The 27,842-nt window shown below is 39.4% G+C and overlaps 1 protein-coding gene across 1 annotated transcript; it reads left to right on the top strand.

Moving 5' to 3' along the window:
• Nucleotides 1-1,349: 1,349 nt before the first annotated feature.
• LOC103715886 (uncharacterized) lies at nucleotides 1,350-25,287 on the top strand. Its single transcript, XM_008803670.5, has 10 exons — nucleotides 1,350-1,810; nucleotides 4,219-4,284; nucleotides 5,258-5,438; nucleotides 7,737-7,933; nucleotides 20,027-20,077; nucleotides 20,164-20,255; nucleotides 20,886-21,004; nucleotides 22,402-22,496; nucleotides 22,654-22,758; nucleotides 24,833-25,287. Exons 1-10 carry the CDS (start codon nucleotides 1,472-1,474, stop codon nucleotides 24,968-24,970), a joined length of 1,383 nt encoding a protein of 460 aa, XP_008801892.3. The 5' UTR covers nucleotides 1,350-1,471; the 3' UTR covers nucleotides 24,971-25,287.
• The last annotated feature ends 2,555 nt before the right edge of the window (nucleotides 25,288-27,842 follow it).

Here is a 27,842-nt window from a genome sequence, read left to right as displayed (position 1 = left end):
CCACCCCCGCGTAGCAGCCCCGATCACTGGGCCCCCACCCCGCCAGGAGAATGTTCGATGCGGGTAGACCGAGTCGTGTGTTGGGCACCCTGACCTATTTTACTCATACCCTCCCCATCCGTGGGCCGGCTCAGTTATCCGACCCCACCCTCCGTGTGAGTACGTCACACCTGGCACCACTCAGTAGCGCTTCCAGACCCCGTGTCCAGGCGTGGGGCATCCAGTCCCCGAATTTAATTGACGCCCGTGCGTTTCGAACCTAGAACCACTTGGTTGGAAGCAAACGCCCCGTTCCAACTGGGCTACCACCTTGGTGGCTCCCTCCATCTCCCCTTCAAGTGAGTACCCAAGCAGCAACCGCAACATCACAGCACAGCAGCCATTCAACCCCCTCCCTCCTTCTCTCTCTACCACCCAAGGGGGGAGAAGAAACCGAGAGGAGAAAATTAAAAGAATCTCCACCCTCCAAGAAGTCCATTTCCAATCCCCCTTTCTTCCTGATGGCCTAGCTGGATCAGGAGTAATGTGAGGGAAGGAAAACCAAGACCAAAACCAAACAAGAGAAGGGATGAAAGATAAGAGTGGCTTCAGGCGTGTATCGAGCCAACCAAATCCCTCCTCTCTCTCTCTCTCTCCATCCAAAACAAAACTACCGTCCCCAACTTCCTAAATTTCCCCTCTGCAGGCCAAGAAACTCTCCACCTCCCTTCCATCAAGGGGGAAGACTCGATATGGGGCCTTTGCTTCCTTTTGGTCACGGTCAGACCCTCCCTCCCTCCTTCTCTCTCTCTCTTCACCTCCCGAGGGCCTTCCATTGGCCCGGGGCCTTAGGCGACCGCCTCGGTCCTGCCTTCATCCATTCACTTCTTGAGCAAGCATGGAACCTACAGCCACCAAGGTGGTAGCCTAGTGGTACTGGGCGAGAATTCTAACCTCATGGTCCCAAGTTCGAATCGCTGCAGCGACGATTAAAATGTGGCTTCGGCCACTGCTTGAACATGAGGTATAGGACTGCTCTTGAACCGTTAGTAGCCGGGGTGGTGCCAGGTGTGACGTACTCACACTTGGGACTCGAGCCAGAGCTCAAAGGGGTAGCTGAGCCGGCCTATGGATGGGGAAGGCATGAGTAAAACCGGTCGGGGTGCCCAACACACGGCCATTTTTGCCTGCATCGAACATTCTCCTGGCGGGGTGGGGGTCTAGTGGGGGCTGCTACGCGGGGGTGGGCTTGTCCCTTCCTCCCCCCTACCCCTTTTCTTTAACAAAGAAAAAAAAAGAGAAAAGAAAAAAAAAGAAGGAAGAAGCATGGAACCTACTAGAAGAACAAATGAAATTATCTCCCCAGCGATGTAGACCAGCCTATCCAAACGGACTCGACAAGAGCCAACTCAAACGAGAGTTGGGATAAGGCCTCCGTCTTTCTCTCTCTGTCACTCTCTCACTTCTCTCGACCGCAAACTCGCTCTCAGCCATGACGGCGATCTCCACGGCTTTGGCGACCGCCTTCTTCGGTCTCGCGAGGCGGCAGGTGGCCGCGGCCCCGGCCCATCGCCGCCAAGCCCCGCTCCTCCCCCTCCCCTGCCGTAGGAAGCCCGCTGCCGTTTCCGCTCGCTCCTATACCATCGTGGCCAAGCGAACCGGCGGAATCGGGTTCGGACGGCTCAGGGTTTCGCGGAGGTCGGGTTCGTGCGCCCGCCGGTTCGTTGCGTCCGCCGCCGCGACGGAGGAGGGCTCCGACGTTCTGACGAAGATTCCACCGGACGAACGCATTCCAGCCACCATCATCACTGGGTTCCTCGGTTCTGGGAAGGTAAAAACCCTAATCAAATTCTTGTTTCTGTGATAAATATCCAATTCTCTCCCATGTCTATTTTGTGATAAAAAAGAGTGCATCTTGGATTGATTTCCGATCGCTTTTTGCTGCTGTTGTCGGTAAAAGTTTTTTTTTGACCAAAGAGGGACTTGGCTTTCCTGGTTCCTTGTCCCCCCCCGGTGCTTTTGGAATCTTAAGTCATGATTTCTATTCTATTCCAATGCAGAGAAATTTTGTTCTGTTTGTGATTATAGAAGAGGAGTTGTTGTCACTTTCCCAACTCTCTTGTTCTATTATCATTTAAATGTTGTATGCCTTTTTTTTGATTTGTGACATAAAAGAGTGGCATCTAGAACTGGTGTCTAATCACTTTTAATTGAGTTGTTTCTAAAAGTTTGATTATTTGATCAAAGAGAGGCCTTACCCCAATACTTACTGGTCTTGGAATCGTTGTACTTATCCTTCTTAATGCAACAAAATTGCGTCTTATTTGTACTTTTAATCGCAAAAGAGGTGTTCTTATAAATTTGACGCCATGTTCAAGTTGGGAGGCGGTGCTCGGTCAATGCATTTTGTTAACTTTGTCATGCATTTCCCTTCTTGGTCACGAGTTTGATCTGTCTCCATTTGCCCATTAAACCCTAGTAGAAAGAAATAATCCACTGGTTTGTGTTTTGTTCTCCTCCATTCTTTAGACTATTGCAAATTTCCGCAATATCTTGAGTTTCGTTTAATTATTTCTGCAAGAATCTGTGAACAGAAGGTTTTTTTTTTTTTGGGGTCGAGGTGGCAGTTTTAATCATATTTTATGTGGGTTGCGTCCTAGTAATATTGCTTCTGTCATCTCTACCCGAAAGTTCATCTTTGAGTTAATCTTCCTTCTTCTAACCATGGATATTTCACTAATTCTGAAGAAATCGTATGTTGATAGAGCACTTATCATGTATAAGAGTATATTTTCAATTTCTTTCCCCTTTTTCTTTAACCCAGTTACTTTGTATTCTATTACTGCTTCACAAAAGTCTAAGCCAACAAAGCTATTTCTTCCGTAAGTTATGTCACCGAACTTTTGAATCCAGTCATAAGGAAATTTTGTGCAGGCTATAAAGCTTAATATTCCGTAGTGGCTGAAAGGACTTCATGTAAGTTGCAGTAAATCTAACATTTCAACAAGACATAGACAGTTCCAGTCCAGTTAGATCCATTCACTTAAAAATTTGTATGAGCTTAGAATTTATTAGGATTTTTGTTTAGGATATTTCATTTAGACGGACATGGAATTAACATCTGAAGATTGGGAAAGAAGTTTATAAATCCAATGGCTCACCATGCCCTCTACCTCAAATGGACTTTGCACCTTAACCTATCCATGTTGACCTTGAAGAACATATGGAATAACTTGCCCTTTTCTGTTATCAGCTCAATAAGTAAGAACATGAAAATTTCAATTTACACAAGTGCCATCACAAGATATGGATGGAATGGCAACAAAAAAAGGCGTTTTGAATTGCATCTTTTCAATTTGACAACTGTTGGAGTCTGACATGTTTCCACTTCTATCAGACATTCATGATGCTCCTAATAAGATATGGATGTTTTACTTTTATGTTTCCTTCCACTTTAAACACCTTTTGTTGGTTTGGTTTCCTTTTTAGTTTCACAATAATCGAAGATGTAATACATCTACTTGATGCTTGGCTTTCAAGTTTGGGCGTTAAAGCAGATCTATCAGTTGTTTAGCTATTTTCTGAGAGCATAATCATATTATCCATTTGTCCATAGAAGTTGACTATCATGTTATTGTTGTTAATACTTCACAGTTCACACAACTGAAAAATCTTCCTTGACCCCATGTAGTTCTTATACTCATCAAAAATCAGTTCATAAAATTAACTATGAGATCTTTCTTGTTACATGTACAGTGAAAACTGTCTAAGCTGAGCGTTCATCTCATTACTTGTTGTAATTTTGCCTTGAGTTACACATATACTTGATTACTTGCTTCATGTTGCTGCTTTCGCCACATATGTTGCCCCTTAATATTTAGTATAAATCAATCCTTTCATCCTTCATGCATCAAGTACCATTTAGAGGGAGGATAGACTTCTTTTTTCTTCAAAAAAGTTACTTTTTCGTTTAAACTATACCTTGATCTGATTTGATTAGTTGATTTTGTTGTGGAATGTGAATATTCATTAATCAACATATGCAGATATAGATATAGTAGATATTGCTACCTCTAATATTTTGTAGCTAACCAATTTTTAATAAGCTTTAGATCATCATGCCAAGTGGCGACCACATATAATAATTATCAATATTTGATGTTTTCTATTGTTACACAACTTATATAATTTAATTTGAATTTTTAACATTTTTGGTTTGGACATGTTTCATATTGACAGACAACTTTGCTAAACCATATATTGACTGCCGACCATGGAAAACGCATAGCAGTTATTGAGAATGAGGTATGAATATATGAATTTCTGCCACTCAATTAATAATTTTTATGCATTTTACTATGTAAATTGATATGACTGCATTTGCACTTCTGATTTCTTCTATGCTTCCCTGAGAACAATATATGTAATAATTGCATGAGTTTCTTCTAGAAAAATATTCTTACTACATGCAAGCTGTATTTGCACTTTCTTGCATCAACATATTAGTTCTTGTCAGTGTATCTGTTTTCATTTTGATTCATACTTAATTAACCAATTTAAATCTACAACGTTTTATTTCAGTTTGTAAGTTCTTCCTGCAGGCCCATACACATTTATTTCTATTAAGAGAGTGAGAGTATGCTTTTCTATCCATATGTTGAATCTTTATATTATATTGCAGTGATTCTCAAGATAATACATGGTATATATCATCTATACCACATTATATTAACATATTTCATTTCAGTACTTCACAATTATGGTTTCACCGGGCGTCTTGTATAACTGGAACTTAACCTCCTTTCCTAAACCAAGATATTTTATAGGGCCTCTTCCCCCCCCCCCCCCCCCCCCCCTCCCTCCCTCCCTCCCTCTCTCTTTAATTGCATTCTAACTTCATTTTACTAGTCCTTTTTGCCACTCATATGTTCAAAACTTTTGACCGGTCAACATCAAGCATTTAAATCACAAGGTGTGTAAAATTTGAAAGATGTCGCCGAAAAGCTGATCATCATTGCCTTGGCTTTTTGGTTCTCCAAGATTTGCCTGATAAAAATCCAGCTGATTATTGATATGAAATCATATTTTGTGTTATACCATTTTGTTTTATGCCACTACATTATGCTTATATGCCTGCATCATGTTTCTTATAATTGTACATAGCATGCTGAAACATTTGACAGATAAAATAATCTCAGCTAAAAGACTGAGGTCTGACAGATGATTACATTATTCAATTTTTTTTCTCTCCCTAAACTTAAGGCTGTTGCTTCTACAGTTTGGGGAAGTTGATATTGATGGTTCCCTGGTTGCTGCTAAAACTACTGGAGCTGAGGATATAGTTATGCTCAATAATGGTTGTCTTTGCTGCACTGTGAGGGGCGATCTTGTCCGAATGATTAGTGAATTAGTTGAAAAGAAGAAAGGAAAATTTGATCATATTGTAATAGAGACTACAGGTAGAGGATTTATGTATTTTCTTTCTGAAGTTATTTAATTTAGATTGCAATAAAACATTACTTGTTTGGAAGGCATCAAAATTTAAATCTCACATCATTGACATCTGTGTCTTTTGTTTTTGTCCCCCCCCCCCCCCCCCCCCCCTCTTTACTGATTGCATTCATGCATAATTTATTTGGTTGTGTCATGTTAATTTGGTAACGAGCCATAATTTTATGAATAGAACAAGGAAGATGCAATATTGGAAGTACTTGAAATTTAATTTGATTGTCCATAGCAGATATATATATTTTTAAGTTGCAACATCTGTCTTTGACCATGACCATGTACTTCATCATCATGGTGCAATGTTTTGCATCTTTCATGGTGAACACTTAATGCCAGTGCTCCTTTTGTTTTGCTTTATATTTTTCCCTTCTTTTTGATTGGTTTTGGGCAACCTTGTTACCTGCAAGATCAGAAGAAATGTGAGGCTTTAAATAACAAAATTATCCTTAAGTTAGAATCAACTGTTCTTGCCTCCTTTCCCTCAGTATTAGCCTGGTTTGGTTAAAAAGAAACATTTGAATTTGAGAAGCAGGTAAGTTCTAGTTGTATGCAATATGCATCTCTGCAGGTTCAACATTTTCAATGATTGCATTACTTCTGATGTCAAGAGTATTTAAGCCAGTTGGACAAGTGGAGGTCTGTCTCTAAAGCATTATGCTGTTGTTTTATGCCATTATTACATCAGACAATTGGAAACATTTATAAGATCAGTAGAGATGATGCCAAGGTGGATGCATTGGTAAAACTAAGAGCATAGAGATTCAAGTGAATTTGTGCTCGACTTACATGCACATGTTGGGAAATAGTGCCTGCACATTCCATGTACCATTCAAATCCCCTCATGTATGGGTCCCACCTGGTCCATCATGTTGTATCTACTTGAGAGGAAGTTTGTATGGTATACAGTGCATGGAGATGCTATTTGCCTACGGATGTATACATGAAGAACACCTCATGAAGATTATAAATAACACAGAACAATAGGATATAAGCTGTCCTAGATAGTTTGTAGTCTTGAACATGGTCAATGTAAGGCAGGGACAGGCCCGGTCGGGTTAGAAGTCAATTTCGGTTTGAAAATTTAGAAAAGAAGAGAGTTTGAAGATGTTCTAGATGTATGTGGAGTAAATTTGGGTTCACCTTTCAATTGGATGGACTGGTCTTGGATGATAGCTGATAGAGAAGTAGGATTGTTTGCAATCATATTTAAATCAAAATAGAAACAAGAAGCGAAGTATGGAATATTTCTTTTCAAAATAACTGTCAGCTAATCGTTGACATTTATACTTTTGCTTTTGCACAATGTCCATTAGATTCAAAGTTTTCCAGTCTTGATGCCAAGCCCTGTACTGGTAGCTTATAGGTAAGGGTTAGGCCTGTACGGTACACCCCCTGTACCAGTACATGGCATGTTGTTGGAAATGAGGGAGTACCTGTACCATGTGTTGGTACTTTATTGAGCCCCTATACTGTGCCAGTACCTTATTGGGTTGCTATTATATACCTAGCATTTGGTGATACGAGTCAATATAGAAATCCTTGATTAGATCCTTTGCAAATTGAAGTCCTTGAGGGCTCCAAGTCTCCAATCATCCTGTTTGAGAGCTGGAAAGAGAAGACACCTTTTCTATATTTTTTTAAAATCCAGACAGGACGCCTGTTGACTGCAGTTAAATAGGTTGTATTCTTAGTCATCTCAGCTGAACAGTAATGAAACATATCTTTAGTACCATATCCATAATAGAATTCCTGTATGAAGAATATAACCATTGGTATACGGCTGCTTATCTCTTGCACAGCCAATGACAAATATATAGACCGGAAGACCTCCAAAACCTAACAGTAGAGATGTTGATCTACTTTATTCATAACCTATGAAAATCTGTCTAAATGTTAAGCTGATTTAGTTTTCTTTTTTGGTCCCTTTTGACATATTGATTGGGGTTAAGTAAAATCTTGATATCTAATTATGCCTTACACTGAGTATAGATATTCCAGTCTAAACCAACATGCTCCATCCACTCAAAGATTATTCTACTTGTGCAGCCTGATTGAGATCCATAAAGCTGATTCCAAGTTAGTAATACAAGAGTATTTTGTGTATAATTCCTAATGAGAATTACTATCTGTTTGGACAAGTGTTTTCTCCTCAACTAATTGTAGTAATATTTGGTTGCCTCATGTTATTTATTGTACTTCAGAGCTTCTAAATATCTGCACTCACATGTTCTGTTTAAATTCTTTTGCAGGGTTAGCCAATCCAGCGCCTATTATTCAGACATTTTATGCAGAGGATAAGATTTTCAATGATGTCAAACTGGATGGCGTTGTTACTTTGGTTGATGCAAAGCATGCAGGCTTTCATTTGGATGAGGTAAAGCCCAAAGGTGTGGTCAATGAGGCTGTTGAGCAGATTGCATATGCTGACAGAATTATAGTGAACAAGGTATAACTGATTGCCAAGTACTTAGTACTAGATGAACTTAGTCTTGGGTGCTTTAGTGGGTTTGTTTGCCTCTTTAACTTTTAACTGTTCATGCTGAACATGCATGCCTGCCTTTTGTCATACTTAAGTTACCAACTATAAAATGTCACCTACAATAGTTAGATGTGGATGTTGTAGTAGGCTGGAGAAAAGTTGACCATTCAACAAAACTCTTGTCCACATAGTATGTATATCACATCTAAAATAAACTAAAATTTGAACACATGCTTATGAATGTTGCAACTTATTTTCTAGATAAATGTTGATGCCAAATCAATGAATGCTTATCTTAGAATTTTGTGAACTTTTTCAAAATAAACACATTGAAAAAGTTCCTCCAGTAGTGAAGTATGCCTGGTACATGGCTTGCATGAGTTAGCACATTCAGCAAAGTGACTAAAGGACATACCACTGTCTAGAAACCCAGATGGGTTGACCCTCCCGACCTGCCACCTATTATAGATCAGGTCACAGAAAAACCAAAAATATTAAAATTCTGTTGACTTGGACGGTTGAACCATTGGTCCTACCTGGTTCAAATCGGTGTCAACTCGCCTAGGTCAAGCTGGATGATGGGAAAAAGAGAGAAATTTAAGAATAAGTAATCTCTCTAGAAGCCCTCTTCTTCTCTCACAATCTATGGTATACACATCAATAGTGCCAATGAAGAAGGCATGGCCAAATTCAGTGGAGGTGAGGCCGGCCAGATTTGGAATGGTCGTATCACTAGGAAGGCAGGCAGGTAGATCGATAAGGGGAGTGGAAGTAGTTGTCACGACCCCCGCTCCGTTCCGGCGGGCCGCCGCAACGGTCCTAGGGTGCGGGTAGGCATAAGGCCACCAGCCACCACATAGAATCCTACTACCTATCAATCATCAATAAATTCTGAAAATTTTGGCATGATGCATGCACAAAATGATCACCTTTCCTATGGTGATCTGTCAGGATTATCTCAATACATACAACACTACCTGTCAGAGCAGCACATATAACCTGCTACAATATAAACCTGGACAAGATATCGCAATACATCATCATAGGCACACAACTGATCTGCACATATATATATATACCTGCTTTCCAATCCATCCATGGTCAAACCCATATCCACAACAGGATCACTGACTATATCTGCAAACTATATACACTAACGGGTTTATAATACATCAAAATATAAACCTCTAATCTACACTATACTATACTATGGAGCGGCATAGCTAGCAGGCAACCACTAATCCTGCTCCTCTCTAACAATACCTGCCCTGCAATCAAAAATATCAAACTGGGGAGTGAGTATATGAATACTCAGTGAGTGGAGTAGAGAGTACTATGCATATGAGACAGAATATAATCATGGCTAGAGGTGAAATCTCAAGAGCATATGAATGGTGATCAATAACAAGATGAACATGAGCTCAACATAAAGAATATGGAGTAAATCATCAATATCACCATAATTAATATCAACTCATCTGAAGCATATATGGAATAATCAAGTAAACATATATGCTACTCATGAACATGCTCAACAGATCATAATGCTGGAACATATAAATCGGGTGTCAATATGCGAAGTCATCACTAGACAGCTGTCGGAAGGTGGGTCTTACGCCCCAGGCGAACCTTAACAACTTCCTACTGTCACATGCATATGCAGGATAAGACATATAGATTATAACACTGAAATATGCAAATCGGTGTCAATATGCGAAGTCATCACTAGACAGCTGTCGGGAGGTGGGTCTTACGCCCCAGGCGAACCTCAACAACTTCCTACTGTTACATGCATATGCAGGATAAGACACCGTACTGATAAGGTAAATACTGGCCAGTATCTAGAACAGAAATGCATAAAAACATCTCACATCTATATACTAAATGGCACATCGCGGGAATTCTACATCCGCGGAAAGCCATACTGCACCTCGCGGGGTCTTACTATGCTCGGCGGCAAGCAGAATATAAGTCGTAGGACTGGCCGATCCTACGCCTAGGGCCGTGTCCCCCCTAGGAAGGGACTGGGCTCCGCCCACCTAGAAGGCTACTATGTGCACACAGGCCGATGTCCAACCCCATCGACTATAGGTATCCTGTAGATACGCCAAGCCATGCATGAATGCCATAATGCACCCTCCCAATACTCTACTAAAAAGGAGTATAATCAAGACTACCACTCACTCGACCACGATTCAATCATAAACTAACATCAGGGTTAGGAGTGAGGGTCAAGGAAGTGCAATGCAACTCAATATACCACTGAAAAGGGCTCTACAAATCTTTGAAATAGAGAAAATGAAATCAATTTACAAAAAAAGTCATTTCACAATTTGGAACCAATTTAACTACTCATCTACCCCTTGTAATTCCTCTCAATGTTCCCTCAAATGCATGTACAGAATAATCAAGCATGAAGAACAAAACATGGAGGAATCTACCACAACAATTAATCAATAAGCTCAGGTGGAATCAAGTCACACTTGGCAACATTTATGAAAATGAATAAGGAATGTGCTCATGGTGCAAAGTACAAACTCCCACTCACCTGCCGATCCGGCACGGCCTCGATACGCCTCCCAAACTTTATGGTAGGCAGTAGGGGGTTTCTTCTTCTTGCTTTCTAATTTCTTGCCCAACTGTGACATGCATTTACATTACATTTAGTCTTGTATCAAGGGCCATAATCTACGTGCCAAATTATAAATATAGAAAACTTTAATTGATTCAACTCCCCCCTTTTCTAAATCCTTTCCTTTTTCTCTTTTTCCTATCAATTAATCTTCCCTTTATATGTATTATGATGGAAGAGTATCCCACACACATCTTGTACCAATGCTATAGGGTCAAGGTGCGCGAAAGGATCAAATCTCTTCTAATCCAAAATTTTACTAAACTTTGGGTCGACCCCAACTTTGAGGGTTGACCCCCGCTTGGGTCGACCCCAGCTTACCCTGAGTCGACCCCAAGCACCGAGCCAAAAAAATTTCCATTCTCTGGAATTTCCTCAGAGAGTCGACCCTACCAGACTTGGGTCGACCCCACTCCGCCCTGAGTCGACTCCGGCTTACTTTGAGTCAACCCAACACCATTTTTTTCACCTTCTTCACCTCGGATGAACAGTAACTCGGGCTGACCTCTGGTTACTTCATCCCGGATTTGAACCTCATACCAAACTCCAATTTTCATAAAATTTATACCCAAAGTTCTACACTCATAGGGGTTTCCAAACTAGTAAGATACATCATCATCGAAGGCCGATTGACCTCCGAAATAATTCACCGAAGTTGGGACTTCGACACAGTTTTTCTGCAGTCTCGGAAAAACTTTGTTGAAGTCCAACTCTCTCTTCTCTAATTTTTTTTCTTCTGTTAATTAAATCACCATTTATGTGTATTAGGGACTCCCTTGCATGAGTACAAGGTCCCCCTTAGCCTAATCTAGGCTTAATACCCTATTATGGCATGAAATCCCTTATTTTTCCCTCCCGGATGAACAGTAACCCGTACCGACAGCCGGTCACTTCATCCCGGGTTTGATCCACTTTTCAAATTCCAAATTTTATGAAATTTTTACCTAACATTCTACACTCATTGAGGATTCCAAGGAGGTAACATGCATCACTATCGGAGGCCGTTTGACCCCCGAAACAATTCGCTGAAATCAGGACTTCGACATAGATTTTCCGCAGTCTCGGAAGAACCTTGTCGAATTCCGATTTCCTCTCTTTTAACCACCTCTAAAACCCCTATCTAACCTCTTTACAACCTCAATTCTATTAGGGGACTAGGTAGGAATGGGTATTTACCTCTTTCTCTTCGGAGGATTGGGTCCTTGCACCGAGGGAAAGGAGACTTCTTCTTCTTCTTTCTTCTTCTTCTTCTTCTTCTTCTCTTTTCTTTCCTTCCTTCCTTCCTTCACGCCTGAGACCTCCTCTCCCTCTCTGTCTCAAATCCAACGTCTCAGCCAACCAAACCCTATTTAAGTCACATCAAAACACCAAAATTTTCCATTTTGCCCTTGCCACTTCAACGGATCTACAATTATGCCATTAACTTTTGATTCCTTTCCATTTTACCTCTAACACTTCGACGCATCTACTGTTATGCCATTAACTTTTGATTCCTTCCAATTTTACCCCTTATATCAATTTTAAAGGACTATTCTATTTTTTTTTATATATAAATTTTTTTTAGGGTTATTACATCCTCCCCCCTTATATAAAATTCGTCCTCGAATTTAAAAGAGTAAATTACCTGATTACTCAAAAAGGTGAGGGTATTTGCTCTTCATACTATGCTCCGACTCCCAAGTGCATTCTTCAACATTGTGCCGGTGCTATTGGACCTTCACCATACATATTTTCTTATTTCTCAGCTTCCTTATCTGAGTATCAATGATAGCTACAGGAAGCTCTTCATAAGAAAGGTCTCCCTCTACTGTAACTTCCTGCACTGGTAGCACATGGGATGGATTTGGCTCATATTTCCGGAGCATAGATATGTGGAATACTGGATGCACATGGCTGAGGTTTGGAGGCAGTGCTAATCTGTAAGATACAGTGCCAACCTTGTCTAATATCTCAAAGGGGCCAATGTATCTAGGACTAAGCTTGCCTCTCTTTCCAAACCTCATTACTCGTTTCATAGGAGAGATCTTTAGGAACACATGATCTCCCGTGCCTAACTGCACATCTCTCCTTCTGACATTTGCATAGCTCTTCTGCCTACTAAACACTGTCCTCAACCTTTCCTGTATCACTAACACCTTTTCTGATCAGTGCATCTACCACAACATTAGCCTTTTTTCTCGGATGTGAGTAGAGCAGCAATACTACCAGAAGCTTTTCAGCTCGATGTATCTACCTCAACATTAGTTTTTTCCGGGGAGTAGTGTATAGACAAGGCATAATTTTTATCAATTCCTATCATCTTCCCTGTCTCATATTGAGTTCCTTCTGGGTAAAAAGGTATTTTAAACTTTTATGATCCGTATACACCTTACAAGATTCATCAATCCGGGACAGAAGGTATTTGTTCTTTATTATTACCTTGTCAATCCTCGATAACCAATACATAACCTCAAACTTCCATCTTTCTTCTTTACAAATAATACTAGAGCTCCCCAAGGTGACACTCAAAGTCAAATGAAGCTTTTATCAAGCAGATCTTGCAACCGTTCCTTTAATTCTTTTATTTCTGTTGGAGCAATTCTATAGGGGGTTTTTGAAGATTGGTGTGGTATTGGGAATCAAATTAATTGCAAATTCAAAATCTCTCTCTCTCTCTGGTGGCAAACTAGGAAGATCTTCTGAAAAAAAACATCAGGGTATTCATTCATTACTGGAATATCCTCCAATTTGGTCTCCTTTCAGGTATCCATTACACAGGCTAAATAAGTCTTATACTCCTTTCCTAATACCTTCCTAGCTTTCAGGGCAGAAATTAATGTAATGATGAATTACATTACACGGGTGCATCGTTGTGAAAGAAGAACCCTGGCTCTTCAGGTATCTAGAATATCACTCTTTTACTGTAGCAGTCAATATGAGTGTGGTACTGAGACCTCCAAGCTATTCCTAAAATGATGTCAAAATCTTGCATGTCAAGTTATATAAGATTTGTCACTAACTCTCCTACCCCTATTTGAATTATGCAATTCTTGCACTAATGTCAACAATTACTGTTTTCTATAGGGGTGTAGGAACATCCAATGGTTCTTCTAGTTTCTCAAGTATACAGTGTAATTATCTAGAAAAACTAACTGAAATAAAGGAATGCATAGTGACAGAATCAAACAAAATAGAGGGATTAATCAAACTAACTGGTAATATACCTGTTACCACCCGGTCATTGGCATTAGCATCTTGGTGGGTCAGTGCAAAACTCGAGCATTGCTTCTTGGCCTCTGGTCACCAGGTACAGGAGGTCTGGGCTCATTCCTCCTCTTGTACGGGCAATCACGTGCCAGGTGTCCAGTCCGCCCACAACTATAACATGCCCTCGCTCTCCTCATATAGGGCCCACTATGGAATCTGCTAGAGTAAGTGCGGGCCCTGGGCTTCTTTTGAATTGGGGTGCCCCTGAAATCCCATGGCTTGCCACTCTGACTTTTAGCGGATCTATATCTCATCAGGTCAGCCCTTTCTTTATCGGATCTTTTTAATTCAGCCTCCACTTTCAAAGCTCTGTCCAAAATATCCTTATAACTGGAAATTATCTGTAAAGATGTTCGGGACCTGATCCTATATCTAAGCCCTTGTTCGAACCGGTTGGCTCTACTCATATCGTCCTCCATGAACTGGGGGCAAAATCGACTCAGCTCCTCGAACCTATTGGCATAATCCAGGACAGTCATATGTTCGGACTGAGACAGCGATAAAAACTCATTCTATTTTATTTGCCTGACTGAGTCCGAAAAGTACTTAGCATAAAATATCCTCTTAAAATCTTCCCAGGTCATTCCGTCGACCTCATATGCTGTCTTCATAGCTGTCCACCAATAATCAGCACTCCTTAGCATAGAGGTAGCTAATTTGACTTTTACCTCCTCGGAAAATTGGAGTAACTCATACATCTTCTCCATTTCCCGGATCCAGATCTCAGCTGTCATGGGATTGAATCCACCATCAAACATCGGTGGATTCAGCCTACGGAACCTCTCGTAATAGGAATCCATCGGCTGTACAGGTTGGGCAGCCAACTGCATCTGCTGCTGTTGCTCAAGCAGTTGTGCTATTAACTGGTACACTCCTGCCAAATCTGCCTGGGTTGCTATGGAGTGTGGAGTAGTTTGTGAAATTGATTGGCTATCAGGGTCCGGGGAAGGTGCCCTTATTTCTTTTTCATCCTCCATGTTGCTTACGGCTACCTAGCAGTCAAGAATTTATGATGAGTTTACATAAATTATCTCTTAACATAGCAAAATAGCAAAAACCATCAAAGAGATCACATAGTCATGTCATAATTAATCTGAGAATCTACAATATTCACCTTCTCTTATTAACACAAATCTTCATTATTGAAAAATCTAGTCTCCCATCACAGTCAATATTTTTGACCAATTTAAATTGACTCGATCCACTATACTTTCGCTGCACAACTCTGATCAATATCCTCCGAATTTATTAATTGACTTTCTATCAAAATACAAATCTTGATTGTAAACTGAATGATATAAAATTTTGTCTCAAGTAGAGCCAAAAAAGAACTCTTAAGTCTCATCCCCAAATATATTTTACTGAATTGTAAATGACTCATAAAATAACATACAGAAAAACCCTATGCTCCATAGTATAATCCTATACTTAATCCTGACTCATCCTATTGCTCTGACAGGACTCTTCTTAACCTTTGCTCTGATACCAAGCTTTGTCACGACCCCCGCCCCGTTCCGGCAGGCCGCCGCGACGGTCCTAGGGTGCGGGTAGGCTTAAGGCCACCAGCCACCACATAGAACCCTACTACCTATCAATCATCAATAAATTCTGAAAATTTTGGCATGATGCATGCACAAAATGATCACCTTTCCTATGGTGATCTGTCAGGATTATCTCAATACATACAACAACACTACCTGTCAGAGCAGTACATATAACCTGCTACAATATAAATCTGGACAAGATATCGCAATACATCATCATAGGCACACAACTGATCTGCACATATATATATATACCTGCTTCTCAATCCATCCATGGTCAAACCCATATCTACAACAGGATCACTGACTATATTTGCACACTATATACACTAACGGGTTTATAATACATCAAAATATAAACATCTAATCTACACTATACTATACTATGGAGCGGCACAGCTAGCAGACAACCACTAATCCTGCTCCTCTCTATACAATATCTGCCCTGCAATCAAAAATATCAAACTAGGAAGTGAGTATATGAATACTCAGTGAGTGGAGTAGAGAGTACTATGCATATGAGACAGAATATAATCATGGCTAGAGGTGAAATCTCAAGAGCATATGAATGGTGATCAATAACAAGATGAACATGAGCTCAACATAAAGAATATGGAGTAAATCATTAATATCACCATAATTAATATCAACTCATTTGAAGCACATATGGAATAATCAAGTAAACATATATGCTACTTATGAACATGCTCAACAGATCATAATGCTGGAACATACAAATCGGGTGTCAATATGCGAAGTCATCACTAGACAGCTGTCGGAAGGTGGATCTTACGCCCCAGGCGAACCTCAACAACTTCCTACTGTCACATGCATATGCAGGATAAGACATATAGATTATAACACTGAAATATGCAAATCGGTGTCAATATGCGAAGTCATCACTAGACAGCTGTCGGAAGGTGGTTCTTACGCCCTAGGCGAACCTCAACAACTTCCTACTGTCACATGCATATGCAGGATAAGACACCGTACTGATAAGGTAAATGCTGGCCAGTATCTAGAACAGAAATCCATAGAAACATCTCACATTTGTATACTAAATGGCATCTCGCGGGAATTCTACATCCGCGGAAAGCCATACTGCATCTCGCGGGGTCTTACTATGCTCGGCGGCAAGCAGAATATAAGTCGTAGGATTGGCCGATCCTACGCCTAGGGCTGTGTCCCCCCTAGGAAGGGACTGGGCTCCGCCCACCCAGAAGACTACTATGTGCACACAGGCCGATGTCCAACCCCATCGACTATAGGTGTTCTGTAGATACTGCCAAGCCATACATGAATGCCATAATGCACCCTCCCAATACTTTACTAAAAAGGAGTATAATCAAGACTACCACTCACTCGACCACGATCCAATCATAAACTAACATCAAGGTTAGGAGTGAGGGTCAAGGAAGTGCAATGCAACTCAATATACCACTGAAAAGGGCTCTACAAATCTTTGAAATATAGGAAGTGAAATCAATTTACAAAAGAAGTCATTTCACAATTTGGAACCAATTTAACTACTCATCTACCCCTTGTAATTCCTCTCAATGTTCCCTCAAATGCATGTACAAAATAATCAAGCATGGAGAACAAAATATAGAGGAATCTATTACAACAATTAATCAATAAGCTCAGGTGGAATCAAGTCACACTTGGCAACATTCATGAAAATGAATAAGGAATGTGCTCATGGTGCAAAGTACAAACTCCCACTCACCTGCCGATCCGGCACGACCTCGATACGCCTCCCAAATTTTATGGTAGGCAGTAGGGGGCTTCTTCTTCTTGCTCCCTAATTTCTTGCCCAACTGTGACATGCATTTATATTACATTTAGTCTTGTATCAAGGGCCATAATTTACGTGCCAAATCATAAATATAGGAAACTTTAATTGATTCAACTCCCCCCTTTTCTAAATCCTTTCCTTTTTCTCTTTTTCCTATTAATTAATCTTCCCTTTATATGTATTATGATGCAAGAGTATCCCACACACACCTTGTACCAATGCTATAGGGTCAAGGTGTGCGAAAGGATCAAATCTCTTCTAATCCAAAATTTTACTAAACTTTGGGTCGACCCTAACTTTGAGGGTTGACCCCCGCTTGGGTCGACCCCAGCTTACCCTGAGTCGACCCCAAGCACTGAGCCAAAAAAATTCCCATTCTCTGGAATTTCCTTAGAGAGTCGACCCTACCAGACTTGGGTCGACCCCACTCCGCCCTGAGTCGACTCCGGCTTACTTTGAGTCAACCCAACACCATTTTTTTCGCCTTCTTCACCTCGGATGAACAGTAACCCGGGCTGACCTCTGGTTACTTCATCCCGGATCTGAACCTCATACCAAACTCCAATTTTCATGAAATTTATACCCAAAGTTCTACACTCATAGGGGTTTCCAAACTAGTAAGATACATCATCATCGGAGGCCGATTGACCCCCGAAATAATTCACCGAAGTTGGAACTTCGACACAGTTTTTCTGCAGTCTCGGAAAAACTTTATTGAAGTCCAACTCCCTCTTCTCTAATTTTTTTTCTTCTGTTAATTAAATCACCATTTATGTGTATTAGGGACTCCCTTGCATGAGTACAAGGTCCCTCTTAGCCTAATCTAGGCTTAATACCCTATTATGGCATGAAATCCCTTATTTTTCCCTCCCGGATAAACAGTAACCCGTACCGACAGCCGGTCACTTCATCCCGGGTTTGATCCACTTTTCAAATTCCAAATTTTATGAAATTTTTACCTAACATTCTACACTCATGGAGGATTCCAAGGAGGTAACATGCATCACTATCGGAGGCCGTTTGACCCCCGAAATAATTCGCTGAAATCAGGACTTCGACACAGATTTTCTGCAGTCTCGGAAGAACCTTGTCGAATTCCGATTTCCTCTCTTTTAACCACCTCTAAAACCCCTATCTAACCTCTTTACAGCCTCAATTCTATTAGGGGACTAGATAGGGATGGGTATTTACCTCTTTCTCTTCGGAGAATTGGGTCCTTGCATCGAGGGAAAGGAGACTTCTTCTTCTTCTTCTTCTTCTCTTTTCTTTCCTTCCTTCCTTCACGCCTGAGACCTCCTCTCCCTCTCTGTCTCAAATCCAACGTCTCAGCCAACCAAACCCCATTTAAGTCACATCAAAACACCAAAATTTTCCATTTTGCCCTTGCCACTTCAACGGATCTACAATTATGCCATTAACTTTTGATTCCTTTCCATTTTACCTCTAACACTTCGACGCATCTACTGTTATGCCATTAACTTTTGATTCCTTCCAATTTTACCCCTTATATCAATTTTAAAGGACTATTCTATCCTTTTTTTTATATATAAAATTTTTTTAGGGTTATTACAGTAGTGCAGTCGGATCTGAGGGAAGGAGATGGCACAGCCAGATCGGATGGGAGCAGAAGTGGTGTGGCTAGATTGGGAGCAGAGGCCACGAGGCCTAATCAAGAAGGAATGAAGGCAACATTGTCATGGAAGGAGGCTCTCATCCTTCTAGGTTTAGGTGGCATGATCGGATCTGGGGAGAGGGAGGGGTAAGAGAGAGCTAGAGAGGGAGAGACCTTGATGGTAGAGGAGAGAGAGTAATATGGATTAAAACCAAAGACTTTGGGAGAGGAGAAGTACTACATGGTGAGTCCTAAACAAAGGCATACTTTAGGTGGCCGGTTTGACCCCATGACCTGACCACAGTAATGGGTCGTTCAGAGTCAACATGTTCCAAACATTGAGACACATTTATACATTTATTATGCCTACAGAAGAGTTAAAGAATTGTTATATTTGAAATCATAGTTGAACTTAGTGCTTTTGTTTCCATATTTTATCTTAAATAAAAGATGCATAATGAAGGTTTTGTATTTTCTCTCACAAATTGACATTATATGATCAAAAAACTTAAAGAGGCATGACATGGTACATATTAACCATAGTTTGTAAGAATAATAAAATGCTTATGCAGTATTAGTTGAATCATCACCAAAATGAGGGCAAAATGACCACCTTGGTTGGTTGAGAAATTTGATAAAGACTAGATTAAATACCAAAATGAGTACAAGATTAAATACCAAAATGAGTACAAAGCCATTTTGATTGGAAACAATTGAGGGGAGTTTCAGGAAAATAAAGAGTAATTACTTCTATATTTGTATGGCATTTCCATCTCTCACCTTTGCGATTACTAATCTAAATAAGTATGCACATGCTTGAACTGGTAAAGTAGAACCTTGTACTGTGTACATAAGCATATTATGATAAACTACATGATAAGATTTTTATGACCTACTGCTATGACCTTATCATAGCACTTCCTTTTTTTTTTTTGAAAAAAACTAAGGGCCCAAGTTTATGTCAGTCTTTTAAGTAAAGTATTAATTGGAGTCAGTCTGTAAGTTGTATGCCATTTATTATCTCATATGGGAGCGGACATAATGAATGAGCTGCCCAGCTCATTCTGATTCTTATGTATTTTACTTAAGATTTGTAATAAATGAATTGTTTTTAACAATTGAGTGAGTCTTATTTGCTATTCTGATTTTTCAATAAGGTCCATTTGAAGTTTTCCCTAAGTGATGCAAACATTTGGGAGAGGGACTGATGGTTTTCTCTCCTTGCTTGTAGACTGATCTTGTAGGTGATTCTGAGATCTCTTCACTGATCCAGCGGATAAAGGTTAGAATTAAAGCTTGCATTACCTTATTATTTTTTTGAGACCTGTACAAATTCATGATATTACTTTCCTTTTCTGATGAATACAGAATATGAATCGCATGGCTCATTTAAAGCGAGCAGAGTATGGACAAGTTGATTTGGATTATGTTCTTGGGATTGGAGGCTTTGATTTGGAGAGGTTCTCTTACTTTCCAGTTTCTTCCTCCCAATGCTTTACTATTTAGTTGTAATGATAATGGTTCTCATGATATTGCTTGTTATACTAAAGGTATAGCTACTTAATTTGATCACCATAATCCATGATTTATAATCAAACTTTTCACTTCTCTTTATGCTTGTATTGCAATTGACCAGGATCGCCTGTTTGCATTTTGGTCTCAACTACATATCTAGTTTACTGCCTGAGATATTGTATTTTTATTTTTGTTGTGATGTTGCTATTACTTCTGCTTCAGAAAATCGAACATTTTTGACCTGTTTAATCTTTTTTCAGTATAGATGTTTATTTCTTTGACTGAAAATATGAAATTCCAAAACAAAATTATTAAAGTTTTATTTGAGGAAAATGAAATGTCATTTCCCTTTTGGGCAGTTAGTTTGGAAATTTGGTACACCATTTTAATTGAATCATTGCATCCTATATTCTTTCGCAAGATCAAAAGGTATTCATAGTCTGCATGATATAGTTGCAGATTGTATTTAAACTTATTATGTTCTATTCCACTTCTTGGTTTTGCTAAACAATGCTTTATTGTATGGTTCTCCTTCTTTATGTTCTTACTTTTGACTTTCAATCTTTCCTTCCCAGGATTGAGAGTGTTGTTAATCCTGAAGCTTCAGGCGAAGACCACTCAAAGCATGATCATGAGCATGATCATGATCACCATCATGACCATCATCATCATGATGACCATGACCATAAACATGGTGAGTCTTATCTTAGTGTTACAAGCAAAATCAGTCTTCTTTCCATGTGTTTATTTTACAAAAATATATTTGATCGCTGACTCATGACATATTAGCACAATAACACATTTTAGCAATCAGAAACTTTGTTATTTGTGGTGTCAAAACTTTTGGGTTGTTTGGTCTATGGATCTTTTTCCCCACGCAATTGTTCAGCAATTCATAGTTGTAATCTGATGATGTATCATCGCACAAGAATAATAAGAGCCAGATTTATCTTTTCTCATCTTTCCTTTTCTCCTCTGTACTAATGACTGAAACTGTTCACCCACACCGTTATGTCTGTCAAGATGAAAAAGACCACAGCATTATTACCCCTTTGGCTGTTACTGTGTCATGACACAATTATGATCATGACCACAATCAGAACAAGCTTGACTATTAACAAGGCCTTGCTAGTATCTTCTTACATATGCTAATGAGGTGATTCTTTATCAGACATTATATAAACTGCAAGAAACAGCATGTTCTCAACTTTTGGCTGTGTCTGCCTTTATCCCAACATTTGGATTTTATACTTAGTGCTAAATCATCGCTAGTTTCAATACAGTTATTTTGTTTGCATTCAAGAATTGTTCTTCATTACTTCTGAATATGCATCGTAGTAACCTTACGATTCCTCAGTTCTGTAACCATTTCAGTTAACAAGTCAGTGGCTCACCCATTTGTCGCTGAATCCTTTTTATTATCTTCTTGGTCTCTTAATTGCCGTGGTGAGTGCTTAACTATCATGTGCTTGTGGTATGAAAGTAGGCTGTCTAGAAAGTTCCCTAACCAAAGGTTTCCTTCTCGAACAACCAGTCCCATATGCTGCCTAATTCCCCTCTCTTATAGACAAAAGAAACCTTCATATCCAACCTATCACCAAGCATTAACCGGAAGCAAAGAATGGCAGGAATATTCCTGTTACATCTTTAAGCTTCATGGAGCCCCTCATTGATAACCTATATCTGTCCATAGTTTTGCCACCTTCAACTATGAAACTACAACCTGAATGCCTTCCCAGGTTATTCAAAGTCAGCAACAGATATTGGTTGAAGCCACAACTGGGTTCCTCTGAGCTAGCCCTAACTCCAAATCCAGCATTGACTCTTCTGCTTTGCCTCTGAAGAATGCCAACAAAGTCCAGTTTATACTAGGTCTTTTGAAGGTATCTGTTTCAATGGGTACAAGTAATGCCAAACTTTTGGCACTGCTCTTGAAGCATATAAAGAATTCCTTTGCAAGGATGAAGGTGTTACCTCTAACTGCTGATTCAATATGCTGATACTGATAAGGCCATTTTTTTAACATGTCATTAGTATTTATGCAAATACCAATTCCATTACTTGAGAAATGATCCAAGTTGTTTTCTGCAGAGCATCATGCTGATTCCCATTCTCATGATCATAGCCATGACCCTGGTGTTTCTTCTGTAAGCATCGTTTGTGAAGGGAGCCTGGATCTTGAAAAGGTCTGCTTCTAGTTGCTCTTTATATAGTTCCTTACTTTTTCTTCCTAAACTTTGGATAAAGAAATGCGCATTCTTTCCGTAAGAACTTTTAGCTTGTTCTTTTAACTTTTAATCTATATGGTCGGCCACTTATGTCACTGCACTGCATCTATTACAGGCCAATATGTGGTTAGGAACATTGTTGATGGAACGGAGTGATGACATATATCGGATGAAAGGCCTTTTATCTGTTGATGGCATGCCCGAGAGGTTTGTCTTTCAGGTTTGTACCATATTCCCCAGATTATCATGTTTTCTATCATAATGTCTACTTTTTGTTGCTGAGATGTTGAAATGTAAGATAATCAAATTTGATTTGAATTATAGCAGAATTCTCTGTTACTTTGCTTTGAATCTTTGTATGTTACATTTCCCCTTGTTCTGGACTTCCATTTTAGCAAGAAATATACAGGCTTTTCAATGGTTAATAATATAAATTGAACAGTCTTGTTGCTTAACATAGTGTATTGTTTGGTAGATGATGATATGCAGTTATGTGTCGCTTTTGTGCAATACGTATATGGAAAAATAAAGGGTGGATGGCTATATATTGGTGCCTGTGGAACCAACAATTAGTACATGTTGAACAGTGCAACATATAATGTTGCATAATTATATTATGTTCGTAGTCTCACAATTTCTCTATGCTTTGGAAGCACATATCCACTCTAGCAACATTACTCTCACTTGTAGTGGAAATGCTTTCATAATATCTGTCTACTTTATAGTTATTACAGATAACAAGATTTACTGTATCTTTTTAGAGGAAATCAATCCTATCTATTTTCCAACAAGGAATGCATCTACTATGCTGTATTTGTTGTAAGACTTACACTTCAAGTGCTAATGCTATACTTGAAATTTAGCATTCTCCCTTGTTTTGATCTTATTGGTTAATCTTCTAGCAGTCACCCTCATTTGATCTTATTGGTTAATCCATGTTATACCATGAGGGACACATCACGTCAGGACCAAGGTTCGCAGTACTCGTGCATAATGTCCCATGTCGGATGTACCATACCACACCAACACCAAACTGATACTCGGTACCTCCCCGCCGCGTGTGGTCCGCAGAACACACTACATACCACGTGTATCGACATAGTACCAGCATGGTACCGGTACAGACATCCCATACCAAGATTGTGAACCTTGGTTAGGATATTGGTGCTCAAACTAGGCCTCTTCATCATATGTTTTTGTACCTACTTTTCAACTGAGATAAACCAAGATCTCGGTTCACTTTGGTACCAGCTATCCAACAAGATTGCTGATATTTGAGTTTTAAAAACCTTGTTTGGCTTTGTTCTTCTCTTACTCATTAATTGTCCTGATTCCTTATGCTTTGGTAGATATCCAGATAGAGGATTTTGCCTGTATGTCTGGACCTTTCCTTCATATAAACTCCTTGATTGGCATTAGAACAAGATCTTTAGAAACTAAAAGCTGCATTGTTGTTCCCATTCAAACTATTTCAAGGGCTTTTTGGTTATAACAGTCTGCATGTTATGGTCCCTTGGTGAAGATATAGTTAATTTTATTTGTAAACTTCATTACTGAATGCAAGGGTAGCCAATTGTCCAAAGGAATCCATTGATTCAAATAGTGATTGTCTGTTTCCATTTAATGTTGGTATATTCTTTTGTTTTTTTATGTGCCACCTTATTTTTGTCTTTCTCCAAGATATTACTGGTTACTTATTGAAAGTCGTCCTTTTTTTCCTTGAAGTAATTTTCCCTAAATACTCCAACTTAAGCTGTGGCTTTTAAGCAATGTGCAGTTTATTATTAGCATGTGGAGCAGAGCGGCAAAAATTATCTTATTAACCTTATGGAAGGTCTTGTTGCATGTCAAATGCAAGAAGTTTGGCCTCTGGAGTATTTGATTATTGTTTTTGAAGCAATATAATCTCTCCATTCTGTATGATTTACATGTCTCATGAATTACTTTGCACAAATTAAGCATACTTGCCGTCTGCTGAAGTTTTCTTTACTAATAACCATCTATATATGCTGCAATGATTTCCCAAGTACATGTCAAATGCAAACACTTGCCCTTTTTGATATTTGGTTGTTGTTTTTTGAGCAATATAGCCTTTCCATGCTTTATGATTTTCATGTCACGCAATTTACTTTGCATGAATTAGGTATACTTGCTGTCTGCTGAAGTTTTCTTTACTACAGAAACCTATATTTTCTGCAATTGTTTGTAGTTCTACTTATCTTCTTACAAATGGATGACTTATCATTATTTTCATTTCTAATTTCTTTGTTTTTTAAATTTTTTAATTTGGCCAGGGAGTTCATGACATTTTCCAGGGATCCCCTGATAGATCATGGGGCCCTGAAGAACCTAGGATCAACAAAATTGTATTTATAGGCAAGAATCTAAATGCTCAGGAGCTAGAGAAAGGCTTCAAGGCTTGCTTGTTGTGATGATGGCATCTTGAGAGCTCCAGTCACTGCCTTTATCTTATTTCCTTTTTAAGGATTGTCATCTATCGGCGCTGATCTTCCGATTTGTGTGCCAGGGCGAGCTACAAAGAAGGAATGCTGGTGCACTTAGGAGACGAATAGGTTTTTTCATTTTTTTTTCAGTCTCCTGTTTTGGATCTTTCTTGTGAAAAAAATTATAATGTATGATACCGGATAATGGATATAAAATGCCTTGTTCCTATGTAATGCTGATTTTGTTAATGACACACAGATTGTGAAAACCTTTATTATCAGATTATGAGATATTCCATACTTAATACTTGTCTTATCTATTTTTTTTGTTTCCGTAATCAATTGGCATTGACAAGCTGATATATTATTCCTGTTGGCTTTGTGCAATTTGGCATGTTAACAGATGGAGCACAGAAGCTCATAAGCATTGACTTATCTCTGATGTTGATGTGGATGTCATTTTTAAGTGTGATTAGGAGCTAAGTGGGCTGCATCAACCCTCTGGAATTTTGATAATATGTAGTATGGTAGAATGAAGTTCAATATTGGTTCAACTACTCGTAATCTTTGTTATCTTTCTCACCCTTGTGTTCATTCTTGTGCATTTCTCTGTACACGTTTGCAGCTTGAATGTATTTGTAGATTGAAGCAATCTCAAGCTTGTCAACGTTTCAAGCTCACCCAAATTGACCTGAAAAGTCAAGTCTCAAGAAACGGCAGGGTGGTTAATTATCCATTAAAATTATTTTGGCATGTCGATTACCTTAGAATACTTAAACTAAGCCAGCCAGACCACCACTGCATGATCCGAGGTTGTGCATGGGCGGGGTGATGAGCCATATAGACCTGCCTCAGATAGGGAGTGACCAGATGAAACTTTGGTTTCTGATAATGTGGTGTCTTTCTTTTCCCTCAGATAGGAAGTGACCTTGATTGGACTTGAACTGCTTCCAAATCTGAGACCTGGTTTTGGATCAAAGCTAGTGGCTTGGCTCTGCTTCTCTGAAATTTTGGGTGAATCATGTTTATGTGGATTAGGTTCCCTAAAGTTGGCCAGACTTGAGATTTAAATTGGCTTCATCAAGCTGGTTTAAGTTGTGAATTCGGCTGGATTCAGATTGGGGAGGACCAAGGTTAGATCCAGACTTAGGTATTGTCAACTCATTGGCAACCTATAGGCATCTTGCAAAATTTTCTATTTGGTTACGATGATTTCAGCCCTTCAAGTTGATCATATGAGGCTGTAACCCTTTGAATTTTATGACATGAGTGAAGAGCCCTTGTCATCTTAGACTATGGTATCTCTTGGCGCATATTATATGAGAGCTTTGAAAAGGCTTCATGGATTAGGTCATAGATTACTAATAATTAACAGAGCTCGTAGCAAGAATATATTCTTTTAGTGCAAGCATGAGCCATCTATTATAAACACTAAATACTATTATGTAGTACATATTCGGAGTTTTATACTCCTGGGATTAACTTATAATTTACAAAGGTCTACTTAGGTGATCAATGCTTCCCAATACAATGTATTATCCTTGCACATCAGTTTTGACGAAAAATCGAACACTTCAAATGACTATTCTTTGTTCTGAAGTAATCTGGAGCAGCCCCTAGTTAGAAACCCTGAACTTGGATAGATGCTACTTGAGAACCTGGACTCTAGATCAATTGTTTAGTCTAGTTCTTGGAACAACAACTCTGACACGAAAACATGTCACTCCTTGTAACGAATATATCTTTTTGAATGTTTCATGTGATCAGGATGGCCGGCCACCATTAATGAATTGCCACAATCATGTGTCGTCTAATTAGCCCAGCTATCTTTTAGTTGAGTATCCATACATCATTCTAGTTAACTAGGTCAATTATTTAGTCTAGTTCTTAGAACAACAGTTCTGACATGAAAACATCGTCTATCCCTGTAACTAAAATGTATCTTGTTAAATCTTTCATGCGATCACGACGGTGCCTGGTCACTGTTGATGTATTGCCGAAATGTGTTGTCTAATTAGCTCACTTATCTATTGTTTGAGTTTCCATACATCATTTTAACTAATTATTTTAATGAGGGCACACAAATTTGAAATGGTTTCAAGTCCTAATTCTTCCAAGAATGCCAAGATAAAAGCTTGTAGACAATCGTCGTCCTATCTCTAGTCATAATTTAAGCATTCACAAGGCTTCTGAAAACCAGATTATTGTCAAATTGCTACGTCAACGGTCCACTCTGGAGAGGCATTACTAACTCTAAAAGTTTTGCTCTCTATTAGCAACCTAGTATTTCCACGCTAAGAATTTAGAGCATCGCACATCGATTAAGCGACGACAATAGCTAGGTCTGTTGAGAGGACAATGCAGTCCTCCAAGTTCAGCATGATTCGTTCAAGCTAAAGCGATATGTGTCTTGGATCTTCTCAGCCCTTTTTGTCTTTAGAGTTTGGAAATGGTTACAATATTGGTGTCATTGATAGCCTTGATGAGGATGTGAAACAAAAGAAAACAATTGGTCGTTTTGGAGTGGATTAAGATGGTGGGGAGCTCTCATCTGATGTGATGAAGTTGTTCCTAATATTTAATGCAACAATGGAGAGTACAACAGGACTTGGCATTACTTCGTTTACAATTTAACTTCAAACAAATACATGAGGTTGATACCATTGCGTTATCATCACGGATGGTCTCGTGATCTGTTGGTTGGTCATTCTATACTTGGTTCTTGTCATCCTTCTATGGATTTGGAAGTGTGCAAACTTCCGAGTCAAGGTATAGCTTTCATCATGCTCGACTTAATTGGCCCATCTTTTTGGTTTGGAGTTAGCTTGTATTTTTGTGGTGTCTGCACTTAAAAGAGAGA

This window comes from Phoenix dactylifera, chromosome 2, assembly GCF_051530095.1.
Source record: "Phoenix dactylifera cultivar Ajwa chromosome 2, Ajwa_hap1_PhDact_Kaust_v1.1, whole genome shotgun sequence".
Lineage (NCBI taxonomy): Eukaryota > Viridiplantae > Streptophyta > Magnoliopsida > Arecales > Arecaceae > Phoenix > Phoenix dactylifera.
The sequence above is the reverse complement of the archived record's forward strand: the minus strand, read 5'-3'. Positions and strand labels throughout refer to the sequence as shown.

Bases quoted from the DNA above. Each gene is read 5' to 3' on its own strand.
- LOC103715886 (XM_008803670.5), top strand. From the start codon at position 1,472: ATGACGGCGATCTCCACGGCTTTGGCGACCGCCTTCTTCGGTCTCGCG. The intron at 4,285-5,257 runs GTATGAATATAT...TTGCTTCTACAG, and splicing joins TAGCAGTTATTGAGAATGAG to TTTGGGGAAGTTGATATTGA. The intron at 21,005-22,401 runs GTGAGTCTTATC...TGTTTTCTGCAG, and splicing joins TGACCATGACCATAAACATG to AGCATCATGCTGATTCCCAT.